The 26,586-nt window shown below is 36.6% G+C and overlaps 1 protein-coding gene across 3 annotated transcripts in view; it reads right to left on the reverse strand.

Moving 5' to 3' along the window:
• Positions 1 to 26,586, reverse strand: part of HMBOX1 (homeobox containing 1) — a 178,547-nt gene that overhangs the window by 13,369 nt on the left and 138,592 nt on the right. For all 3 annotated transcript variants that reach the window (XM_007466146.1, XM_007466145.1, XM_007466147.1), the window contains one exon: positions 23,535 to 23,688. In XM_007466146.1, the coding sequence (XP_007466208.1) occupies positions 23,535 to 23,688 (154 nt within the window). The remainder of the gene's footprint in view (positions 1 to 23,534; positions 23,689 to 26,586) is intronic.

Consider the following 26,586-nt stretch of genomic DNA (forward strand, 5'->3'; position numbering starts at 1 on the left):
GGAAAGAGATGTAAAAAGAAATCTACAGGTAGTAATATAAGAGTGATAAAATAAATCCTAAGGGCACTACACTTTTATAGACAAAGGACATTGTCAGCTGAGTGATCAGTGAGCATCTTCACAGAGGGAAACAAAATGATTGCTTTGCAAGACCCTGACAGCAAAGACTTAAAATGAAAAGTGGAAAAATAATTTACATGAGATGAGAAACCATAAGCTAGTAACAGATTGAAGTGTCCTTGAGGCACCTTCATTTCAGTAACACTAAGTCTATAAAAACTGCAGCCAGAAAGCTCCTCCTATTGTGTCTTGGTGAGCATACAGAACACAGGGAAGGGCTCTCTAAGCAAAGGGACAATGCCATGTAAATGAACTCTTTTTTCTTTCTTCTGTGCCTTTAAGTGAACTATCCCTCCTAAAGAGATATTTAAACCTCACCATTTTAGTAATTCAGAATAAGCTTTCAGGATTGTCATACAGTGCTCACTATCTACAATCCAGTGTGCATTTCTTCATCACTAAGGAAAATTACTGGGTAGAGGGCAGGAAAGAGAGTAACATTAAACTAAAATACTTTGGAACCTAATTGTCCCATCTCCTCTCTGAGAGCATCTATGTGTTAAATGATCTTCAGCAACAAACAAAATAATTTAAAATTTTCTCTTTTTGGGGGGGTTGTTTTTAAACAACAGAGTGAAGGCAGAGACGAAAAAAATGGGAAAAGTTTAAGTACAGCAACTCTCTTTTGTTAATCCATAAAGGTCTAAGGAAGGAACATCCTCAGTTCACTTACACACCTGGACAGTGATATCCTACATTTTATCCAAAGATCTCAAAGCCCCTCTGATACTAATCATACCTAAAAATATGCCTGAAAAATCATCAGGGGTCAGAGAGAAATAAGAGGGGCAGAGCTATAAATCAGCTATGCATACGACTCTTCATCATTCACTGTGGACTTCAGGACAATAAGGGACTTTGAAAGATTATTCACCGATCAACTTCCACATTTGAGAAATAGAGACAATGACAAGCTTACACTTAATAAGCTCCCCAAAGTTACAGAGCTGGCTAGCATTAGAGACAAGCTCCTTAACTTCCAGGCCCATGCTCTTTCCACTCCTGCTTACTAAAGAAGTCGCTGGATGTAGTGGGTTGCAGAGTGTCACCTGAAAATTCATGTCCACCTGGAACCTCAGAAAGTGATCTTATTTGAAATAGGGTCTATGCAGATGTAATTTTGGGAAGGATCAAAATGAGGTCAAGCTGGGCCCTAAACCCAACGAGAGTGTCCTTACAAGAGGAAAAAAAAGAACACAATCAGAGAAGACAATGAGGAAATGAAAGCAGACACTGGAGTGATACATCTACAAGACAAGGAATGCCAGGGACCGCTGACAACTGACAGAAGCTAGAAGAGTGGTGTGGGAGGGTTTCTACCATCAGAACCTCCCAAAGGAACCAACTCTGCTGACACCTTTTGTTCTAAGCCACTCAGTTTGTGGAAATTTGTTATGTCGGCCCTAGAAAACTAATACTCTGGGTAAACAGAATCAGTCCAAAAAGAATGGATAGTCTTAAGAGATACTGTGATTCAACTATCATAACTTGATGGACATTATTTCACTATAGAAATACACCTGGCAAGTAGACTGGAATAAGTAGCTATTTCTGTAAGTAAGTAGTCTGTCAGCAGCTGAATAAGGCAGTCTTTGAAAGTCTGGTCAAATACAGAAAAATTCTAACTTCAATTCTTTTTCCTCCTGTAATCCAAATTGGACTGCTGCCCTTCTTTTGATGCTTAACACGGTCCTCCATTTGAACAGTTTTCACACTAAACCCCCAATTCAAAGCTTTATTAACTTTTTTAGATTGGCTACTTCATGATAATGGAGCTAAGAGATTGCTGTATTCATCTGTATCTTTACAATTAGTGCAGCGTTGACTTTTTAAAATCTTGGAACAGTAAGTACAGATAAATATTTCTGTAATACAACAGAGATTATCAATATTAAAAAATCTGCTAAGAGATGTATAATAAAACAAGTATACTAAAACTATGGTAGAATCTAGGTGATAACTGTAAAATTCTTTCAGCTCTGCTGTACATTTAAAATTTTTCACAATAAAATCTTGGGAAAACAGTAATTGGTAACATTAATAAGATGATAAGATGCTAGGAGCATCTCCATTAAATCAGAGACAAGGCAACAGAGCTCACCATCCCCAATACAACCTTTACTTTTGTTATAATTTAATGTTTTTCCTGAAAGTCTTAGTACAATAAGGCATGAAACAGAATTAAGAAACAAATTAGGAAGGAGAGCCACAAAAATATCAGTTGCATGTTATATTATACCAAGAAAGCCAAGGGATAAATTCAAATTGCCTCAGAAGTAATCAATTAGATGGTTGGGTACTAAACAGGCCAACACAAGTATCAAAACTTTCCTATGCATCAATAATAAGCAACTGGACAACCTAACAGAAAAAAAGGCATCTATTCAGGAGAGCAAGAAAAATGAGAATTAAAATAAAAATGTCTAACAAGAAAAATATAGAAACCATACAAAAAACTAAAAAATATTATTCATTTTGCTGATAGGTATAAAAAAGACACAAGAAATGAGAGGCATATAACACATTCCTAGATAAGAATGAATAATATGACAATGTCATTTCTTCCCAAATTAATTTTTAGGTTTAACTTCAATGAAATTTAACTTCAATCACATAGTTTTCTTCCCTCTTTTTTTCTCAGTGGGAGTGTTATGAGTCAACAATACTATTTGAATGTTTGCCTGAAAAAACAGATGAAAATGGTTAAGAACATTTTGAAAATGGTAATAAATAGGCTCTCTCTTGTCAAATATTGTGAAATTATATGATAATCGGAGCTGTGGTTCAAGAGCTGTTGATAAGATCAATAGAACCAACAAATATAATAACTTTATATGCAAGAAAGAAAGAATTTTAAATCTAAGAAGGGAGAATTGGCTATCTGGAAAATAAGGCCAAACTAGACCTTCACCTTATAAACCCAATCTTTTATGGCTAAATGTAAAAGAAAACATCTGAATGAGGAAGCGTACGTGATGGAGGCAGTCACACAAGAATAAAAGCACTGGATTTATCTACATTTAAATAAAAAATAAATTCCAGGGCTTCCCTGGTGGCGCAGTGGTTGAGAGCCTGCCTGCCAATGCAGGGGACGCAGGTTCGTGCCCCCCGGTCCAGGAAGATCTCACATGCCACAGAGCTGCTGGGCCCGTGAGCCATGGCCACTGAGCCTGGGCGTCCGGAGCCTGTGCTCCGCAACGGGAGAGGCCACAACAGTGAGAGGCCCGCGTACCGCAAAAAAAAAAAAAAAAAAAAAGAGAGAAGTTTAAATGTAGACAAAACTAAAACAGTGCTTTTCACCTACCAAATAAGTAAAATGAAACTGATTTTCACTCACTAAAAAGATCACGGTATGCAGGGAAGGCAGGCTGTGGTGACAGGAGCAGTGCATGCTCAAGGCCACTGTTGGTGATGTGAATAAATTCAGCTTTTTGTAGGGAGCTGGTAATATAGCCAAACATATCATTATTCTTAAGACAAAAGGTAAGAACAAGGGTGTCTGAGTCAGTACTATTTAACAGGGCAAAACTGGGAAGACTTTAAATGTCTAATAAAATAATAATGGTTAAATATGATTATGGTATAGGCATTTGAAAAAAAAAGAAGGAGCCATTTAAAAGAGTCGTGTTTTCAAAGAGTACTAAATGACATCGGAAAATGTCAGTGAAAAAAAGCAGTTTACAAAACCAAATATGAGTTATTCTAAAAATACAGATAACATAGAAACACCAAATGTAAATGTACCGAAATATTTTTAGTGGTTATTTATGAATGGAAATATTTTCTTCTTTATACACTGTTTTCCAAATAGTTTACAATGTGTTACTATTAATTTTCTAATAAAAAATGTTACCCCAAATAAAAATAAACTGGGTTATGTAACATTACATAAACCTAACTGATTAATTTTATAACTGCTTTTCAAAATACTTTTCTTTCTTTCACCATCCCTGTATCTGTTTACAAACTGGCAACAAAAGCAGTTATGAAGTTAGGACCTGAGCTAGCTAGACACAGCTGTCAACACAAATGTCCAACTGCAGGGGACTGGGTAACAAATTATGGTATATTCTTATACAAAATTCTTTTGCTTAGAAAGATATACAGATATATATATAACACAGAAAAATGGCGAAAAAGAAACATACCAAAATGTTAATGATTATCTCATTAAGCTCATTTTAATTTTCCTCTTTATATTTTCTTACATTTCTCCATTTTTATATAAGTATGTGCTTATTTTGTAATTAAAAAGGCATTATTTGAAAATAAAGTTTGCTGTCCCAAAGCATGAACAAAATAGAACTGCACAAATTATTTTTAAATAATAAATTTCTTAGTTTTTCTTAATGCGTATTGGCAACAAATTCACACTTTAAACATCTGTTTTGCAAACACACTAAAGTATGACAACCAAAAGATGTTCTACACTAATGTATTTTTTATAAATAAAAGTTCACTTTTAATTCTACAGAATTAAAATAAATAATGGCTCCCTCCAAATCAGACTTTTGTAAGGTTCACATGACCTTCCAAGTAAAAGCTAAAATATAAATGAGTTCTATTATAGAAGAAGCTGTAAGTTTTCAAGACTTTGCCGCATCTTAAAGTTTTAGAATAGAAAAGCCTGTGAAAAGGGAAGACTTTAAGTGAAAAAATTAGTATTGGCCTATGAAGAGATTAAAGGACTCAGATATGAGAAGTTGAATTTTAGAATCCCAATTCATAAATGCAATGAAATCCCATAACACCATTCATTACACATGGTTTTAGATATACCACACAGTAGGTCCTGACAAAGAATGAAAGGAGACTTGACTTGCTCAAGGTCACACAACCCAGAACTCAAGTTTCCCGACTGAGTTCACTGGCTCAAAGGGCTCACAGGAATGGTGGTCATTATTTAGCTATGACATAGTATTGTTTCAGACTTCCTTTAAGACACAAATCTCTGTAGCAATCAATCACCTAAATCAACTCCTATAAATTTCACAAGCGCTCCCAGAAGCAAAGATGTGACAGCAGTAGTAAGATACCCATGACAGCCCCAGGACCGCAGCTATACCTAGGGGCTTTTTCCTCCTGGGAAAGGAAATCTAATTGCTCTGGAGACAACCAGAATAACACTGAGGTACCTTTTTTCCCTGGGCAGAGGAGAATTTAATAAACTCTAGGACTTCTCCTTTGAAACACAACATCCATACACATTTAAAGACTATGTACATAGCACAGTTAATCTACTGTGGAAGAGTTAGTAGGACCTCTTCAGACACTAGCACCAAAAAAAGCTTCAAGTCCTCCTCAGGATGGCCTTTCTTCACTAATGTAAAAAAGAAAATTCCATACACGATACAATTACGGATACCATGTATAAAACGTACCCTAATACAAAATTTTCATCTCCCAAGGTCCTTCACTGCAAAGATTCTATGTTTAAATGTTATATTTACTTGCAGCATGCTAACTGCCACTAGACCTTACTTGCTATTTAATAAATAGATTTCAAGACTAACAGTGAATTTAGGAACTGAGTTTTTAATACATTTTAGCCTATCACTAAGCCTTAGAAACAACACAGGCTTATCGTTTGTCCAGTGACATGCAGCCCTAAATGAAGTCCTACCACAGTAGAGATTTGGTGTGAGTTTTATTACTACTTGACAATATAGAGCAAGTTTTCCTTCTAATATGTATTACCTTTTTAGTCATCAGTCTTTCTATGAAGACTGTGAAAAGAAGAATGGAGACAATGTTTTGAAGTCATCAGGCAAAACAGTAAAACTGACAAATTCTAACCACCTTAAAGAAAAACAACCGAGAAATGGTATGGTATTTCTCTTGAAGCATGTCTCTTGATTGCATACCACTGAATTCATTAAATGTTTGCTCAACCCTCCATTTTATTTTAATAAGAAAAAGAACATGCACAAGAGGGCAGTGTTTGGTTTTGCTGGTCCATGGATGTCCTAATGAAACTACCAAATATGAGTGATAATTACGTGAAGTTCATACCAGTGGAAACTGTGGTACCTTGGAGAGTGAACTGCATCTACCAGAACTTACACTGTCAAAGCATGAAAGCTGGTATGCCCCTTGCTGCCTCTGGAAGCAGCTGTATCCTCCCCTCTGTTTTGACAGCCTTTGCTAGTAGGAATTAGGTTTACAAAAAAGATTTGTAAGGTGACCTGGAATTAAGTTTCTTACACTTGGTGTACAAGTTGTCCTGAGGCAGGGAGCCTGTTTTTAAATATAAAGCACTGAATTATAAACTGGCCACTTACCAATCTGTCACTACTGACCAACAGTTTACTATAATATGAAGATCAATAGAACAAGACTGATAAAAATCAATCCACTGTCTCCTGCATGGTTTTTTATTTTTATTTTTTATGATTAATACTATGCTTCTGCAAAATGACTACCTCTACCATAAAAGGATATGGTCTGTATCTAAAATGAGAACTTGTCCTCCTGGGGGAGGTCTCAACAAACAGCAAACCAAACATGGCCAACAGTATAGATTCTTTAGAGAATCAGAGGTACATTGGTTGGAGATTATTGTGATACCTCCCTGAAGAGGGAGAAACACAATACCTTGTACTTAAAGGTACTTGCTACTTTCTCTTAAACCTACTTTTTAATCTCCTGTGTTATGGGTTTGCTGCTGTTTTTAGTTTAGTCAAACTACCCAGGATATACATAAATGACTGCTAACTGCCTTTTAAAAAGTCGAATTAATTCTTATAACACTTGACAAAAAACATGCTACTTACATTAATATTGCCAGAACTGAAAGGTTATCTTACCAATTGTGCGCAAGATAAATAAATTTCTTCACAGTGATACAAGAGCAAATATGGGATATAGTCATATTCCAAGGGAGGTATTCTGATGACAAACTAAGGTTTCTGCCCCCAGAAAGATGATAATTATAGGATAGTCTCAAAACAGTTAGAACTATAGGTCTGTCTGGCCTTTAAGTGGATGACGTGACAAAGTAGGAACCAATAAAACAGAATATTTGGATGAGGCACTATTATGATTGAGATTTCTATGGTACACAGGTTTTCAAAAAGACCACTTTTAGATGCTTTCTATCACTGAAATTACACGGTGCATGCACGCGTCTTCAACCAAAAGGCAACTAAAACAGAAGTAGAATATTTATCCACAAGTTCATATTCTACTAATTTTAGATCTTCAAACATCAAACACTTATGCAAGCCTTGGTACACGCTGTGAATGTTTAGTCTATCAACAATGATTTCCGAATGCACTATTATAAGGGCCATATCTGTCTTGTTAATCACTGTATCCCAACCAGTGTCTAGCATAAGGAGTGGTATGAAGTAGAAGCTCAATAAACATTTGTTGAGTTTATAAAAGAAAAAGCTCACTCATTTTCTGTGAAGATTTTCTAGTTGGTCTATAACCTGGTCTCCATCAGTATTAACATTTATACTATGACGTGTATAACTCTGCTTCTGGGATGAATCATATCTTTATTGGTGACTCCTCACATGCAACACCAATACTTACCAAACTACACTTCATGTCTTTGTAAACTGTGGCCACAGAACAACATGAGGAGCATGGGGTCTTTGGTCCTGTTTAATTAGCTCAGGAACTAGAGAAATGAGGGGTCTGTTGTTTGCACAAAATGAAACTGCTGGCATATCTTCTATACAAGGATGGGGAGAATTTTTAATCAGCCTCAAAAAAATGGTGATAATTTCTCTTTTGGCTATTTCTGTTTGACCAAAAGGGAACCAGGAAGTATAATCTGCCAGTTTTAAAATGCATTTAAGGAGAGTTCATCTTCTTACTGGCTATGAGAAATGGATTGGGATAACTTTACCTGTCAATAAGTGGGAAAGTTTTGTTGTTTTTTTCCTCAAATAGTCTAATGGATTGAAATGAGGTCATGTTCAGGCTCCTGCTGTCTTAAATAAATGTTAAGAACTTCCTTCTATTTGCAGAGATACAGGAGGTGTAGTTCATTATGTTCCACCTGAGTCATTCCATAAGGAGTATTAAAGACGTTAAACTCTTTTTAAAATTCATCTTCCAGCATCCATTAATTCCAAAATTTATAATGTATTCTTGCAGCATTTTCTATCCTAGGACAGCAATGACATCGGAAGACAGGGGAAAGGAAGACCAGCTTGCCAGGGGTTGCAGTGACGGCAAGGCGACCCTTAGATTTTACAGGACCCAATTCCACTCCCACAAAGTGGGTTTTGTGGGGGAAAAATAATACAGTGATCAGGCTAAGGAAAAATGACACTGAGGCCTTGAAAAGTAATTTTTCTGCTGTTTCTGAGTCATTTTGAGTGGATCACTTTAAATTATCGAATTATTGTTTCTTGCTGAATTGAATTAAAGGCCTTACAATTTTAACAAAATTAGAAAATACTGTATTACTCTACCCCCACCCCAAATCTAATATGTCTGGCAGGGGAGATGGGTGACACCACTTCCTAATTTTCTTAAAGTTGTAGGGTCTTCTTAAATAGTCAATTCGGTCAAGTTCAAGCAACACTTACTGATGTCAGACTTTATGCAGAGCACTGTGCTAGCCTAGGAACCCGTTGGGTGTAACCAAACCCTTGTCTGCAGGGGCACGTAAACTACGTCACTGAAGTACCAGGTAAAATTTATTCAACAGGTGGCGAAATAATTCATTCTGGTAAAGATATAGCTCAAATTTTCTTCCTAACAATGCACTGCTATAACAGAAGTCAGTAGGAAAATTGGATTCTATAATTTTATAATAATCCGTGTCAGCAGGGGAAAAAAATGGGTCAAAATGTTTAAATTGAAAATGGCTAGAATTTCAACATATTTCCTTGCCACAGAGAAAAGGGAATATCATTTAGGCTCCTATCTTTAAAAAGGAAGACTGAGAAGATTTTCAAAACAATTTTTTTCTTTCTTTCTTTTTTTTTTTGGTCATGCGACTTGCGGGATCTTAGTTTGCCGGCCAGGGATTGAACCCAGGCCCTCTCAGCAGTGAAAGCGCAGAGTCCTAACCCCTGGACCACCAGGGAATTCCCAAAACAGTTTCAATTTTTTAATCCCAGGATGTTTTACAAATATTAGACACAAAAATCTACCTCTACCCTCCAAAATAATTTTGAGTCCCTGTCATAAAAGAACTATTATCAGTGCTTTATATGTGAGAGGAAAGTGGCACAAACAACCTAAAAAATGTCTTAAGAGAGTTTTAGAACAACCATATTTCGGCATGGATGCAAATATGAACGCTTGAGAAAGACAAATGCTACAACTGTGGCAAGACAAGGGTTTTCCACAATCTGGATACAACCTACTTCCCCAGCCTCACTTCCTGCCTGCCTAACCATATACTCCAGTTACCTGATTTTTCATGCCTCTGTGCCTTTGCATATACTGCTTCCACTGCCAAGCATGTCTTCCTTCCTTTCCCCAACCCATCAAAATCACACTGCTCTCCAGGACCCAGCTTCAGTGTCGCCGCGGTGCTGTCTTCCCTCACACCACTCTCCTCCATGTCCGACTGTGCCTGGCGCCTGTCTGTCTCTTCTGAGTTTCTTTAAACCTGACTCTTCCACTAGACTGAGACCTACTAGAGCAAAACCTTATCTTTAAATATGCTTCAGCACTTGTGTAGTGATTGGCACACAGGTGATTAATGACTTTCTTTTGAGTAAAGAAAGGCTAAATAGACATTTATTGGCTGAGGCTTAGGAATACAGAAAATGGTAATTCTTCAGAAAATTCCACTTGAAGAAACCCAGAATTCTTTTTGAAAGTTCTTATTTGTTTAGTAGGAATATATCTGTCAAACACCTACTATGTGTGTCACGTACCACAGGTAGTACTTCACGTGCACCATTGTTCAGTATTTTTCTTATTTATGCATGTATGGCCTTTGTTGCTGCACACGGGCTTTCTCTAGTTGCGGGGAGCAGGGGCTACTCTTTGTTGCAGTGTGCGGGCTTCTCTTGTTGTGGAGCACAGGCTCTAGGCGTGTGGGCTTCAGTAGTTGTGGCTCATGGGCTCTAGAGCGCAGGCTCAGTAGTTGTGGCACATGGGCTTAGTTGCTCCATGGCATGTGCGATCTTCCCAGACCAGGGCTCGAACCCGTGTCCCCTGCATTGGCAGGTGGATTCTTAACCACTGCGCCACCAGGGAAGCCCCATGGTTCAGCATTAAATCACAGCACTCCTATAAGACAGGTTTGATTATTACTGTCATTTTATAGCAAGGAATTTGCCTACAGATACACAGCTAGTGAGTAAGACAGTTGAGACTAGCACCCCAGTCTTTGTAACTAAAAATTCTGTTCTTCCATAAATGACCCAGAATTGCCAAAGCAATCCTGAGGAAAAAGGACAAAGCAGGAGGCATAACCCTCCCAGACTTCAGACAATACGACAAAGCTACAGTAATCAAAACAGCATAGTGTTGGCACAAAAACAGACATATCGATCAATAAAACAGAATAGAGAGCCCAGAAATAAACCCACACACCTACAGTCAATTGATCTTCCATAGAGGAGGCAAGAATATACAATGGAGAAAAGACACTCTCTTCAACAAGTGGTGCTGGGAAAGCTGGAGATCTGTATGTAAATCAATGAAGTTAGAACACACCCTCACACCATACACAAAAATAAACTCAAAATGGCTTAAAGACTAAATATAAGACATGACAACATAGGAACTTCCCTGGTGGTCCAATGAAGGGGGCCCAGGTTTGATCCCTGGTCAGGGAACTAGATCCCACATGCTGCAACTAAAAAAGATCCCACAACTAAAGATCCTGCATGTCGCAACTAAAAAGATTCCACATGCCACAATGAAGATCTCACACGCAGCAACGAAGATCCAGCATGCTGCAACAAAGACCCGGCGCAGCCAAATAAATAAATCAATTAATTAAAAAAAGATATATTTAAAAAAGAGACATGACACCATAAAATTCTTAGAAGAGAACATTGGCAAAACATTTTTGGACATAAATTGTACCAATGTTTTCTTAGATCAGTCTCCCAAGGCAGTAGAAATAAAAGCAAAAATAAACAAATGAGACCTAATCAAACTTAAAAGCTTTTTTAGAGCAAAGGAAACCATAAACAAAATGGAAAGACAACCTACGGACTGGAGAAAATATTTGCAAATGATGTGACCAACAAGGGCTTAATTTCCAAAATACACAAACAGCTCACACAACTCAGTAACAAAAAAACAAACAACCCAATTGAAAAATGGGCAGAAGACCTAAACATACATTCCTCCAAAGAAGACATACAGATGGCCAACAGGCACATGAAAAGATGCTCAACATCACTAATTATTAGAGAAATGCAAATCAAAACTACCAAGAGGTACCATACCATCTCACAACAGTCAGAATGGCCATCATCAAAAAGTCTACAAACAACAAATGCTGGAGACGGTGCGGAGAAAAGGCAACCCTCCTACACTGTTGGTGGGAATGTAAACTGGTGCAGCTACTATGGAAAACAGTATGGAGGTTCCTTAGAAAACTAAAAATAGGGTTGCCATATGACCCTGTAATCCCACTCCTGGGTATACATCCAGAGAAAACTGTGATTCAAAAAGATACATGCGGGACTTCCCTGGCAGGCCAGTGGTTAAGACTTCACGTTCCAATGCAGGGGGGGCAGGTTTGATCCCTGGTTGGGGAGCTAAGATCTCACATACCTTGTGGCCAAAAAACCAAAACATAAAACAGAAGCAATACTGTAACAAATTCAATAAAGACTTAAAAGAAATAAAGTTTAAAAAAAAAAAGATACATGCACCCCAACACCCCAATGTTCACTGCAGCAACATTTACAGTAGCCAAGCATGGACACAACTTAAATCTCTATCGACAGATGAATGGATAAAGAAGATGTGGTACATATATACAATGGAATACTACTCAGCCATAAAAAAAAAATGAAATAATGCCATCTGCAGCAACCTGGATGGTCCTGGAGATTACCATATTAAGTGAAGTAAGTCAGACAGAGAAAGGCAAATACCATATGATATCACTTATATGTAGAATCTAAAATATGACACAAATGAACTTATCTACAAAACAGGAACAGACTCACAGACAGAGAACAGACTTGTGGTTGCCAAGGGGGAGGTGGTGGAGAAGGGATGGATTAGGAGTTTGGACTAGCAGATGCAAACTAGTATATATAGAATGGATAAACAACAGGGTCCTGCTGTATAGCACAGGGAACTATATTTGGCATCCTGTGATAGACCATAACGGAAAAGAATATGAAAAGGAATATATGTATAGGTATAACTGAATCACTTTGCTGGACAGCAGAAATTAACACTATGTTGTAGATCACGTATACATCAATAAAATAATTTTTAAAAACAATCTGTGTTCTTAACCACTATATTATCAGAAACAAACCAACAGAAAGACAAAAACTAACATAAAATGTGCAAACTGTTCGACATTTAGGGCAAACCATTTATTTAAAAGTTTTATTGCTGCTCCCAATCTTTATCTTTGTATGTGTATTCCTTTTTCATTATTGTAATAATGCAATTTTTCTTCTATCGCTTAACATTATTTCATTCACGGTTTTCTTCGAATTTACACAGGCCACATCCGTTACTTTACCACTACATTCCATGTAATAACTTAGCGGCTTGCTAAAAAGCTATCATGGTTAAATGTAAAGAAGTTAAAAAAAATTCACTGAATTTCCTATGCAAAGTCACTATCTTGGTCATACATGTGGTCTCTGATCCCAGATATGAAAATGATATTTTCTCTAGCTAGTCCACTCAATTCAGCAGCAACATAACAAAGAAGAAAATAAGATTTAAATTTCTTTGCAGCTGTAAAATACTAAAGAAAGTTTTACTCTTAGAGATAAAATGAAAAATAGGAGAAGCAAATTTTTTTCTCAGCAGTGAGAAATGTTTTTAGTTTTTTCATTTTATAAGGAAGAAGGAAGTAATTCTCATTACCTAGACTGATAAAAGGTAGGTGAACAATGATTTCTTTGCATTTTCAGGTTGCAATACCCTTAAGATATTTCATTACTATAAACAGAGAAATTGAGGGACCAAAGCACAAGCTGATTGCCAAACAAGGTGCCAAGATAAATTATGTGGAGATATATATATATGAATGACATCCTAGATAACTGGTCTTCTCATAGAACTCAGTTATCATGGAGGTGATTTTGTTCTTTGAAGTTAGTCTATTCATTCATGTAGTTATACAAAGCACCAATTATTTTTTCAAAGATTTACTTCTAGGGTGAGAAGATTTTCCTAACAAAAGCCACAGTCTTAACTTAAAAGGAACAAAGCCTCGGGCTTCCCTGGTGGCGCAGTGGTTGAGAGTCCGCCTGCCGATGCAGGGGACACGGGTTCATGCCCCGGTCCAGGAAGATCCCACATGCCGCGGAGCGGCTGGGTCCGTGAGCCATGGCCGCTGGGCCTGCGCGTCCGGAGCCTGTACTCTGCAACGGGAGAGGCCACAACAGTAAGAGGCCCACGTATGGCAAAAAAAAAAAAAAAAAAGGAAGAAAGCCTCCACACATAACAAGAAATTACTTAAAATCATACAGCAATGCAATTTTGAGAATTATAAGGGCCCTTAGAAATTATATAACATTTACTAATTCTTTGAAAAATAAATATTAATTTGCTTTTTAAGTGAAATAGGAGAAAAATACTTTATTCAGTAAGCTTAAGAAAAACTAAAGCATATACTGAAGTTTACATTATGATCAACTAGGAAGCAACTAAGAAGAACAGAGGTGGGAGGGTAAGAAGCATACTTAAAAGAAAGTGTGGGAAGAAGAAAGAAAAACTGAATAGAAATTTTTCTGGCAAACTAAAGAACAGAAAGTGAGGAAACTTGAGGAAGATACAGAAAGGAGTTTAGGAGGGAAAAAGGAAGATTAAGAGGGCCTGAAAGAAATAAGAGATGAATAAAGAAACACAGACAAGAAGACAGTTAAATGCAATAAGGACCTTCCTTTTATTCATCTTTGCATCCCAATTCTTAGCATACGGCCGAGCACATAGCAGACACTCAATAAATGTGTATCTAACAAAAAATAAAGAAGAGAAAGAACAGAAAAGATCAACATTATGCTTAAAAAAAAATCCTATGGTTCATATGGCTATGGGTTCAAAATAAACAACTTAAACTCATTTCTTCTGGAGTTTAGCCAAGTTAATTAACTTCTTAGTTCTTGTTTTAAAAGACAAACTGTTTGAACTAGATGATCTTTAGGGTCTTTTCCTTATTCTCTGCAGAAATGTTGACCAAATACAAGTAAATGAAATCAAGGGAAGGTTCTTAAATGTTGCTTAAACCGAATCAGTGGTCAGCAGATGCAATTTATATATTTTTGTACAACAGAGGTAAAATGGTCCCTTTATTGTTCACATGGCTCAAGCTGTCATTCAAGGAAACATCTGGATGGGTCTCAATCTCTCAGAAGAGCAATATTAGAAAAGCATTTATAAGCATTTCTGCTCCAATATTTTTGTGGCTAGGTGTAATCTTACTGAAATGAGAAGAGTCTCTTACTCCATGGATTTCTGTATAGTATGAATGATACCAAATGATACTGGGACACTACACTACACAAAATAATACAGAAGGATACTGCTAAGGAGGAAAAGGTGATTATTTTTCCCTTTTACAAAGTAATAGGATTCTCTTCAAGAGATAGAGTGCTTTTTTTAAAATGAGGGAAATTTTTACTAGGAGAACAAGCAGTTATTTCTCCATTTTTACGGTAATTAGGAAACTGTCTAAAACTATATAAAGCAAAACAAGATAAAAACATTAAAAGAAAATGTGGCTTCATGACTTAAGAAAGATGAGGTGGAGAATACTTCCTGTGTAAAAAAATTTTTAAATCGCACAGTAGTAATTAAAGGTAATAAAACAATAATGGGAAGTGGCGCCATGAAACTAGGGAAGGTTAATACCATTTGAGACTACTATGAAAGAACATAGAAGAAACAGATCTTCCAGAGCCACTTCAAGTTTGAACCTATGCGACTCTCTGTCTTTATTTTAGTTACACATACAAACGTGTACACCATATATCATCAAAATTCATCATATTTCAGAGTCAGAAGACTAGGAAAAGGAATGTTCCCTGCAGGTCAGGGTTTTGATGACTGGCAAAATACTAGCAAGCTTGCATTGCAGTTTCTGAACCACACCCAGTCTGCAGTTAAATATAGAATTTAGTTTCTGGAACTACTGGTCTTCTTAACCTTCACAGTCCAAGTACTCACCGAAAAATTGAAAGTTAAACAGAGAAAGGAAAGAGACTGAAACCAAAATCCAAGTACTAATAAACTGTCCTGGGAAGAATTCCAAAATGTGGTAAATACCAAGAGAATTAAATTACAGAAACCTCAAGCAAAATACTGGAAACACACTTTACAAACAGATTTGTCTCTTCTATGCTGATTCTCCCAGGATGTACAACAGACTTATATAAAAAGCATTTGTGTACTAGACCCAGGTCTCTAATTCAGATTACACATTCAGACTGTATATAACATGTCAGGTTAATAGCAGTGACACCAAATTTAGAGCTATGATTTAATTTTGGTTCATTATAATATTGTGGTTGTGAAGCTATTTTTGTTGATAAAGAGTAACTTTTATCCTAAGAAGCTATTTTTAGATGCTTAAATTTTGGGGGAAGAGACACCCTTAAGCTGAAATTTTTAATACTGATTCTTTGCTTGTTGGGGAGAACAATTAGGGTTAATTTTTTCGAGTTGTTTTGGAGATTGACAAAGGTTAAAACAACAACAACAAAAATGTTTTCCTTATAATTTCAGAAGGTTCTGAGCTTTAGAAATGATTTTGTTTTATAATAGCTCACTGAAGATGAAAAGAATCTAAGAGGAACAAAATACAAATGATAGGTGTGCTGTTTCCATAAAAAACAAAACAAAACCATGAAATAGTTTTAATTACAAACTCACACAGCGATACTCATTTTGCCTTCATTTTCCTGGACACACCCAGATACAGACTCATCATTCAGCTACTTTGATGAAAAATAATGGCAATAAGTAACCTATATACAGAGATCTGGTTCCAAAGTGGGTACTCTTAAGCATTATACTCTATTGCTTCTACATATCACAGGGTGCTCTTATTTATTCCTGTATCTAGTCAAAGCCTTCTTCAAGTTGTTGCTTCTCTTTCAATCTTGCTTAATTGGGCTGAAAAACCTATATATGGCAATTCGAAGGTTTCTTTCATCTTTCTCCCTTGAGACCAGAATAGGTACAATAGCCAGGTCTCACGCTTTTGTGTCCTGGTCAAATATCCGAACACTCCAAAGACATACCTGTTTCCAAAGCTGAAAGAATACCCAGTCCGAATGGCAGAAAGGTTAAAAGGGAAAGAGTACATCAGAAGCTTTGATTTTAGGCCATAAGGCGTCCACAACTTCTGACCATAAACTCTAAAGACTATTCAGTTCTGCTAGGTTCATCATCATCCTTTACTTCTTCACCCTGAAATGTATCCCTTCTCTCCATCCCTAGCACTTTGCCTCATACCTAGCAAGTACTTTGTTGAATAAATGAACAAAGGAACAGTTAGGTTTGCTGAATAAAAATCACATCTGAGTCTTACATTATATTATTTGTACATGCAGGTATTTCAGACATACAATATAGATGTCGCTCCTTCCCCTTGTGAATATGTAAACTACTTGAGTTTAGCCTAGCTCAGTGCTAGCACATAACAGATGCTCTATAAATAAATGATTGAATGAATAAATTAGTCAATTATCTAATTCTATTTTGCCCATTAAAATCTAGTCAAGTCCCCTTTAAATAATAACAACAAAAATGTTTATGGAAAATTTCAAAACTACACAAATATACTATACCCATGAACCCCCATGTACCTATTATCCAGCTTCAACAATTATCAATCATTTTTCCATTTTTGTTTTATCTTTCCCTCTTTACAATCTCCATATGTTCTTAAGCAAATAGGTTATGTCACATGTTAACCTAGTGGCATCAGACGTCAGAGTTGATAAGGGTCAAGTCCATACATTAAAAACAGTGTACACCCAAATAAAAATATACCCCTCTTAGTTAATAAGGAAAACTCAAATCCATGGTTAGCTCTGTCTAAAGGTCGACATGTGGCCAGGCCACTTATTAGCTTTGTGGTCCTGGGAAGGTATTCAACCTCTTAGAGCCTTGGCTGCCTCATTAGAAAAAGAAGAAACCAGGACTGTTATGAGGCTTAAATGTGGAGGATAAATATATGTGGAACTCCCAATACTGTACTAAATAACTGTTTCTTTAAAAAAACAGCTATACTGAGATAAAATTCACATACCCCCAAATTCACCCATTTATAATTCAATAGCTTTTAGCATATTCAGAGTTCTGTGAGCATTGTCACAATCAATTTTAGAAATTTCCATCACCCCCAAAAAGAAACCCAACACTCCTTAGCCTTCATCCTCCCCTACAATATCCCTAACCTCCCCAGCCCTAGACACCACATATCTACATTCTGTCTCTCTATAGGTTTACTTAAGCTGGATATTTCATATAAAGGGAATCATACAGTATTGTCCTTTGTGACAATAAATGTTTCTGGAACTAGATATTTTAAAAGTCAAATATGTGGTACAGACAATGCAATGAGGTCAGAGAAGTGGAAAAGGCCAAAAAAAGGGGGATCGATATATATATATATACTGTAAGCCAGGCAGGCACCACTAAGTTATGTGCTAGGAAATATTACTGAAGTGCTTTGGGGATGGTAAGGGGTAGGAAAATAGTAGTATGTGTGTTGTTACATGCAAACAGGTGGGTAGTTAGTGAAATTTTCCTCTGAGTCCTTCACTTTCCTCATTTAAACAGGAAGAAAGATCATCATGAGACTGAGGATGGGGAGTTTGCAGAGAGAACAAAGTGTGAAATAATTATTTAGGAGAGTGGGAAAGAATGAACCAGGAAGGTATAGTATGATTGTCTGGCAGAATTAAAGACTCACTTGAGGTTCATGGTCATGAATTTAAAATGAGATCAGTCAGAAGGGTTTTTAAGTTTTTCTGGAGCCATATTTAGCTGCAAAAACATGAACACAGTATAAGCAAAAATGTAGAAACAGAAGAGATGAATTTAAACAGGGTATATTCTTACTCATGGCTTTAACTACACCTACTGTATTGACGACTCCTAAATCTTCATTTCTAGAGCCACTGAAACCTCCTAGCACAGAAATCTTGAGGTGATTTCACAGTCAAAGCTCTAAGTGAAAGGAACTTAGGTAGAAAGGGAACATTTGTTCAATACTGGTTATGAAAAAGGCATTCTACTATGTGCTTTACATATATTATCTCACGTAACTCTCGTAACTCTTCTCATAATAACCAACTTCATTTTACAGAAAACTGAAATTCCTAAAGATTAATATAAGGTGAAACTGGGACTAAACCGTAAGTCTCTATGACTCTGACTTTTCACTCTATCATAGTACTTAACTCTTCTTTTTATAAATACAGTAATTGGGGTTAAGAGATATTAAATGATTTGCCCAAAGTCAAACCATTTTCTAATGGTACAGATGTTGTCTCCCAGATGAATGCTCTTTGACCATCACCATTGCTAAACTCTCTTTTACACTTCCTGCTCTGTCATCTCTGTTCAATCTGTAACTAGCTTAGGTTGTTCTTTTCTTCAAATTTTTTCTGATATCTATTATCTTCTATCCACTTTCTTGCCCTTTGCTTTAATATTATAGCTTGGGCCCTCATCACTGATGCACAGATTACCCTAACAGCCTCCATCTATCCCTCCTCAACCCATTTACATATAAGCTAGTCACTTCTTTTCTCTGAGGCTCTTATATATAAACTATAAATAATAAGATATCCACAGTACAGAATCGTGAAGATTAAATAAGCTCACTTATCATATAGAATAATTATCAATAAGATTAATAATTATACACTGTAAAATCCTATTGAAATGTAAACTATTATTATCTTAAGATATATGAGGGCAGACACTAAAACTTACATTTATTTTACCTCGGCTTTAGGCATCTGGTATAAGTTCAAATGCATACTTAGCTGGCTGATTTCTTGCCGATCTTCCATACGCCTACTAACGTTATCTAAGACTAATCTGATCAGGTGCGATCTCCTTTATGATAAAGCCTGAACACCAAAGCTATGGTATAATTAAGCATGGTCTTATTAATTATATAGTGCATAGTATGACTAAATCCTGTATAATCAAAGTAGAGATGCTCCTGATGAAAAACCCTATCTTCTGCCACAGAGAATCTCCTAACATCATACTATCCTTTCTATGACTGTCTAACTGGTGAACTCCTATCCATCATCCATCAAAATGCAGCCAAAATGTCACCACTTTGGTAAAGTCTTCCTGACTCTCTCCTCTGCTTGCCGGCATCTCATATGATCCCATAAATTTAATTACCCATTATCATAATAGCATTCATTCCCCAGTTCTATATTGATTATATCATAGTACCTCCCCAAGTTTGCGAGGAAATATATTTCTGGGCAAATAAACAGTTAATGAGAGGAAAGTTCTTCTTTATAGAAGAAGAACTCGAGCTTATCAGTGCAGAAGAAGTAAAAAAAAACTGGAATATAACCATTTTGCAAACCTCTTATGAAAAAAGTGACTAGGAAAAAATCATCAATGGATACAAAACAGTGGTTCTCAATCCTGAGTGCCCTTTAGAATCACTTGGGAGCTTGTCAAATATACCTCTGCCTAGGTCCCACACCCAGAGATTACGATTCAGTTGGTCAGGGGTATAGTCTCACTGGTGTTTTTTAAAGCTCCCAGATGATCCTAATATGCAGCCAAGGTTAAGAATCACTGCCCTAAACTATGCTGTACATGGGGACCTTTCTAATAAGTGGATCAGGATGATAGCGCTGAATCTACTGATTAACCTTATAGTTACTAAAAATGGGAGACAACCAGACATTATGTGTCTCCTTATACAATGTAATAGGAAGAACAAAGTACCAGTTATCTGAACCAGAATCTAATCAGGGCTCTAGATCTATCTATCAGTCTACAGAAAATATGGGGTCATGTAATGAGACAGTAAGAGGATGTAATTGGCCAAATCTAAAATGTGGGAACATCAACAGGACAAAATATCATGGTCTCTTTAACAAATAAACAGCATGGAAAACGTGTGTCTCTGTGTGTATGTGTGTTTATGTATGTATAAGAAACTGTTAAAATTAAGCGACTCAAGAGACCAAATGCCATGTGTAAAAATACATATTTAATGAACAGGTGAATGAATGAATGAATGAATGCTAATTAGAGAGAAAACACCCATCATTATAAACGATGAATTATTAAATCTTGTACTCTGAAAAGCAGGGCCAGATGTGGAAAAGGATGCAGAAGCACAATACTTTTGTTATGTGAATTAGTGAAATATTTATCTGTTTCTGTCATGGTCACATAGGACATTTTCTAAAATATTTCAATGTACTTAATGTTTGCTTTTTAATTTATATTTGTATTTCCTTAAAATTTTGAGTAAAGAGAAAAATAGAAACAAATCATTATGGGTCAAATATAACCACTGTTTTTCTATTGGGGATGAGATACAGTTGTTCTGTATTAGAGCTGTCTGACAAAATTTTCTGTGATGATAGAAATGTTACATATCTGTGTTGTCTAAAACTATAGTCAGTAACCATACATGACTACTGGGCGCTTGAAATGTGGCTAGTGTGACTGAGGAACTGAATTTTAAATTTTTTAAAATTTATATAATTTAAATCTAAATAGCCACAGGTGGCCATGATCAGACAGCACAGTTCTAGATGACTATAGCTCTCCTTTCTATCTGCAATATTTTCCCCCTTCCTTTTGACCTAATTAAATCACCACATCCTCTCTTATCAATACAAGATCTTGAAGCACAATGTACCTTTCCTTTCTTACATGTATTACAATTGCAATTTTACCTTGATTTGTATGACTGTTTCATTAACTTCTATTTCTCCAACCTGACTCTTTAGGAGGGAGTTTGCAATGTTCACTATTGTACTGCTGTCACTACAGTGACAATCAAATATTTATTAAGTAAATATTACTATTAGATAACATCATGTAGTTGAGTTTTTGTGATATATGAAGGCTTTACATTTCTCCTAGCTCCATGTGATTTGATCCAAAATTTAGAGCATCCTTTAACACACACATAATATACATACAAAGTGGAGAGAACCATACTATGGACCCCCAGGTAAATATCACCTAACTATAGAAATCAGTAATTTACTGATACCACTCGTTTTATACACACCCTTGCCCCTGCCTTTACGCCTTGTGTTATTCTGAGGTAAATCCCAGATATCACTTCATCATATTATTATACATTTTAACACATGTTTCTAAAACACAAGCACTCTAATTTTTATAAATGTAGCACCGTTTACATATAAGTGACCATTATCATAACTGAAACAAGAATCACTATTTATCCAGTGTTCAAATTTCTTCAACTGTCTGAAGATTTAAAAAAAAATAAACGCTTGAAGAAACTGAGTTATTATTCTTAGGGTCTCTCACACCATGAATCTGGTTGACTTAAACCCCTGTGGTGTTGTTTAACAGAATTTTGTTCCATATTTCCTAAAAACCTGGAGTTGGATCTAGAAATTCGATTTGATTCAGCTTCAATTTTGTTAGAAAGAATACTCTGTAGGTGGTGTCTTAACATCCTCTAAGTACATAATACCTCCTTGTATATCTTTATGGGATGTTAGCAGCTATCAATGATTATTGTCTGATAATAATGATACTCTAATCATCTTTTTTCCATTTATTAGTTGGAATTCTTCCTCAGGGAAAAACTATCTGGTTAATCGAAGTTTATATGTGCAGAACAAGTTATATATTTTTTTAGAGATAAGGAAGCTAAAGCTCAGAATTTCTGACCTGAACAAAGTTACACAGCTGGTTAATGGCAAAGCCAAAATCAGGCTTCAGGTCTTCTGACTCTGAGCCAAATGCTCTTTTCAGTATACCATTCGACTGGTCAGATTAGAGAATAGGAAAAAAAGTGTCAAGCTGGCTCAGTGTAAATATGTACATGCTTAGAATTTAAATCTAGTTTTAAACATTCAATTCCATTCTTTTCTATTATTTAAATTATTGAGAAATCACAATATGAAAAAGTTCAATTGTTTTCACCTCTGCCTAATATATTCTTTTTCTCTACATTTTAATCTTAGGAAGTAAATACTTTTCTAATAGAAAATTACTACCTTATTGCATATAAACCCCATCAAACCAAGATTCTGTAAACATTACTTATAGGTAGGAGACTAAAAGGATAATTATACTATAGGATCCACCCTAAATATACTGAACATTTCATAACCACATTTAATTAACTTATATGATTTCCAATAGGAAAGACTGAAGCTAAGGTCAAATTCAAGTTTAAAAAGTACTGAGTACCGGGACTTCCCTGGTGGCGTAGTGGTTAAAAATCTGCCTGCCAATGCAGGGGATACAGGTTTGGTCCCTGGTCCAGGAAGATCTCACATGCTGCGGAGCAACTAAGCCCGTGCACCACAACTACTGAGCTTGTGCTCTAGAACCGTCGAGCCACAACTACTGAGTTTGCGTGCTGCAACTACTGAAGCCCTCGCACCTAGAGCCCATGCTCCCCAATAAGAGACCCACTGCAATAAGAAGCCCGCGCACCACAATGAAGAATAGCCCCTGCTCGTCGCAACCAGAGAAAGCCTGCGTGCGGCAACCAAGACCCAATGCAGACAAAAAAAAACTCAATTAATTTTTTTAAAAACTGTAAAAAAAAAAAAAAAAATTGTAAAAAAAAAAACTTAAAATAAAAAAAAGCACCACTATGGATCAGGTGCTGGTGCTAGAGTCAGAGGATATGAAATCAAAGTCAAAAACATGTACTTCTAACCTCTGGGACTAAGCTCATCTAGGCTATACTCCTTATCAAAGAAAGTTAAGTCTCAGTGGCCTCCTACACAATTATTCAATATTTTTTATGAAAGTAAGACTTCAAAGAGTCTTTCTAAAACATAATACAAAGATCTAAACTCAAAAAAATTATTCTAAAGTTTCTTAAATTACCGAGGACAAAAATTATATTGATAGATACTAACTCTGGTTTTATGAATTCTCAATGGTAAGATCGTTTTATTTCAATAATACAGCACTTATAGTACTCCAAAATACTCTTAGAGATAAAACCTAGATCTCAAATTACTTGTTTAAAATGAAAAGTGTCCAAATCTGTCCTGTTTCTCTTTCCTAAGTTTGGGAGATTGCTTGTAGGAAAAGGAGACATGTACCTTTCCATGACAGCCAGGCACTCCTTTCTCCAGGTAAATCGACTCCCTCGTCGCAGTCGGAAGGTGCCAGATGTAGCTGAGACTGGGGGAGGCGTTTGTCTCCATTCCGGGTCCTCTATTGGAATGGGCGCGGGTCTCATACTTAGCGTAGCTCCTGAAATAAATGAGACTCTTTTGGGCAAATATCTTGCAATTTACTAAAACCAATATGACAAATATATCATGAAATCAACAATAAACTTTTGCCCCTTCACTGGAAATTGCAGGCCCAATACATTTGGTATTTATATTTTAAAAAAATTATTTGACCAAAATAAAAATCCAAGGAGACAAAAACTCTTCCTTAAAAAGTCCATCTATTTTACTTTACTTTGCTTATTTTATTTTATTTTATTTTATTTTGCCACGCTGCGTGGCTTGCAGGATCCTAGTTCCCCGACCAGGGATCGAACCTATGCTCTCAGCAGTGAAAGTGCAGTGTCCTAACCACTGCACCACCAGGGAACTCCCCCATTATTAATTATTTTAAATGTCATTTTTTTCAGTTAGTCATTTGTCTTTTATCTTTGTTTATGTCAATTTTTGAAACAAAGCTCAAAATCTATCTCTTCAGGGGAACAAGGACATACGGTCTTTGGCCCAGTGACAACCCTTAATCAGAGTATATTCCTCTGAAAAATTTCTCTTGAAATTCCTATTGACAGTTTTAATCTTTCTGAACAATATATCCTACACGTTCAGAACCTTTCATTACCATTCAAAAGACTTCTTGTTGTTGAGAAAATGGAGCCCTTTAATCAATGTATGCAGGTAGGAGATGAATTTAAAATAACACTAATTGTTGCAAACTCTTTAAAAAAAAAGTCAAATATAGCATCAAAAGAAGAGATGATATTTGATATGTTTTTAGTCTATTAACTAATTCAGATCTCCATAAGTCTACTACCTGTTAATGTTATACTATTTTTTTACCTCTTGAATGTAATAAAACCAATGGAAAAAAATGTACAATTGAGATATTTTACTAAATCAGACTAGACTTTTCTCAGCCTGAACTGGTGATAATGCATGTATTCATATATTTCTTTCTTCATAACAGGAATTATACTCTATTTATTGTACCTTACAATTAATACCAAGGGTAGTGTTTCTACTTTACTACACACAGATTTGTTTCTTGATGTCCCCTTAATGGCTACATCTTTATATGCACTGTCTCATACAGATGTCCAATATTTCAACCGATCCCAATTTTCCTTTCCAAACCTGTTGTCCTGCATTCTCTCCCATCCAAGTAAATGGCATCCCTATTCTTTAAATTGCTCAGCTCAAAAATCTCAGAATCACCTTTGCCTCTGCTATTTTTTCCCACCTACTATATATCTAATGCACAGGCAAATCCTGTCAATTTTATCTTCAAAATATATCCAGAATCAGATGAATTTATATTACCTTCACTGCTACCACTTTAGAGTAAGCCAGCATCATCTCTCCTAAGCATAATTCCCTGGGATAGGTTTCAAGGATGGCCCTTCACAATAAGTCACACCTCCTGGTAATCATGCCCCTGAATCTGAGCTGGTCCTGTGACGCCTTTTGACAACATGGACATAGTTTGAGGCTAGGTCAGAAGAAGCTTTGCAACTTCTGACTAGATCTCCTGGAGTGCTGGTTCTGGGGGAAGCCAGCTGCCATATAAGAAGTATGACTACCCTGAGACCACGATGTTGTAAGGAAGCCAAAGCTAGCCATGTGGAGTGAAAGATGCCCAGTCTGCCTCCAGGTGCTCCTATGAAACCCACCCAGGCGCCAGACATTTGAGGAAAAAAGCCAGTTTGGACATTCTAGCTGCAGCAGACACCATGTGGAGAAGTGTAGAACCCAGCTGACAGAAATAAGGCCCTAGACATACAGCCCTAATATAGTTGTGTGGTAGCCAGCTTCCAAGGTGGCTTCTAAGGATTGCCAACTCCTGGTATTCACCTCGTTGTACCAGGATTAGTTTATGTGACCAACAACATATGGTAGAAGTAATGATATGCCACTTTCAGGGATTAGACTGTAGAATACACTGTGGTGTCTGTGTTGTTGCTCTGGCTCTTAGATCACTTGCTCAGGGGAAAACTAGCTGCCATGTAGCAAGAACACTCAGCAAGCCAATGGCCAGGCCCATGTGGAGGACCTGCTATCTCTGGCCAATAGGCAATAACGACCTGGGGCCTTCCAAGACTCATGGGAGTGACCTTAGAAGCAGATTGTCCTGCCCTGGTGACCGCAGACCTGGCTGACAGCTCGACTACAATGTCATGAGAACTCTGAGCCAGAACCTCCTTAGCTAAGCTGCTCCTGAACTCCTGACCCACAAAAATTGTGAGATAATAAATGTTTGCTGTTTTCAGCGGCTAACCTGTAGGGTTACTTGTTACACAATAATATAGAACTAATATCAGACATCACAACCACCTCCAGTTGCTTATTTCCCCAATTCCCTGACACACTGAGTATTATTAGTGTGTTATTAATTATTCACATTTATAAATTTGGCAGGCAAAATATTCTCTTTAATATATAAAGATTTCACTATTAGTAAGAATGAGCATCTTTTCCTGTTTCTGACAATTACTTCTTTTGTGAATTTATATCTTTTGTCCTTTTTTCTTTTGAGTTATTCCTCTTATTGGTGTGTAGATACCATACCAATTGCTAGTCATATAGATTGCAACTATTTTTCTCCAGCTTGTCATTCATCTTTTTATTTATGTTTCGAGATCTTAATTTTTGTACAGTCAAATCTGTTAATCTGTTCTTTTATGGTCAATGCATTTTATATAACTCAGAATATTTTTACAGTTTTCACTTTTGTTTGAACTCTTAATAGATATATGATTTCCTGTCATGTGTGATGTAAAGTAAATATTTGACCTCTTCCTCAAATGGGCAAGTGTGTCACCAACACATTAGAGACCTACTGGCTTAAAAGGTGTGGCACATTCTGGGGCTTCCCTGGTGGCGCAGTGGTTGAGAGTCCGCCTGCCGATGCAGGGGACACGGG

The sequence above is a fragment of the Lipotes vexillifer genome, unplaced genomic scaffold (assembly GCF_000442215.2).
Source record: "Lipotes vexillifer unplaced genomic scaffold, Lipotes_vexillifer_v1.1 scaffold308, whole genome shotgun sequence".
Lineage (NCBI taxonomy): Eukaryota > Metazoa > Chordata > Mammalia > Artiodactyla > Lipotidae > Lipotes > Lipotes vexillifer.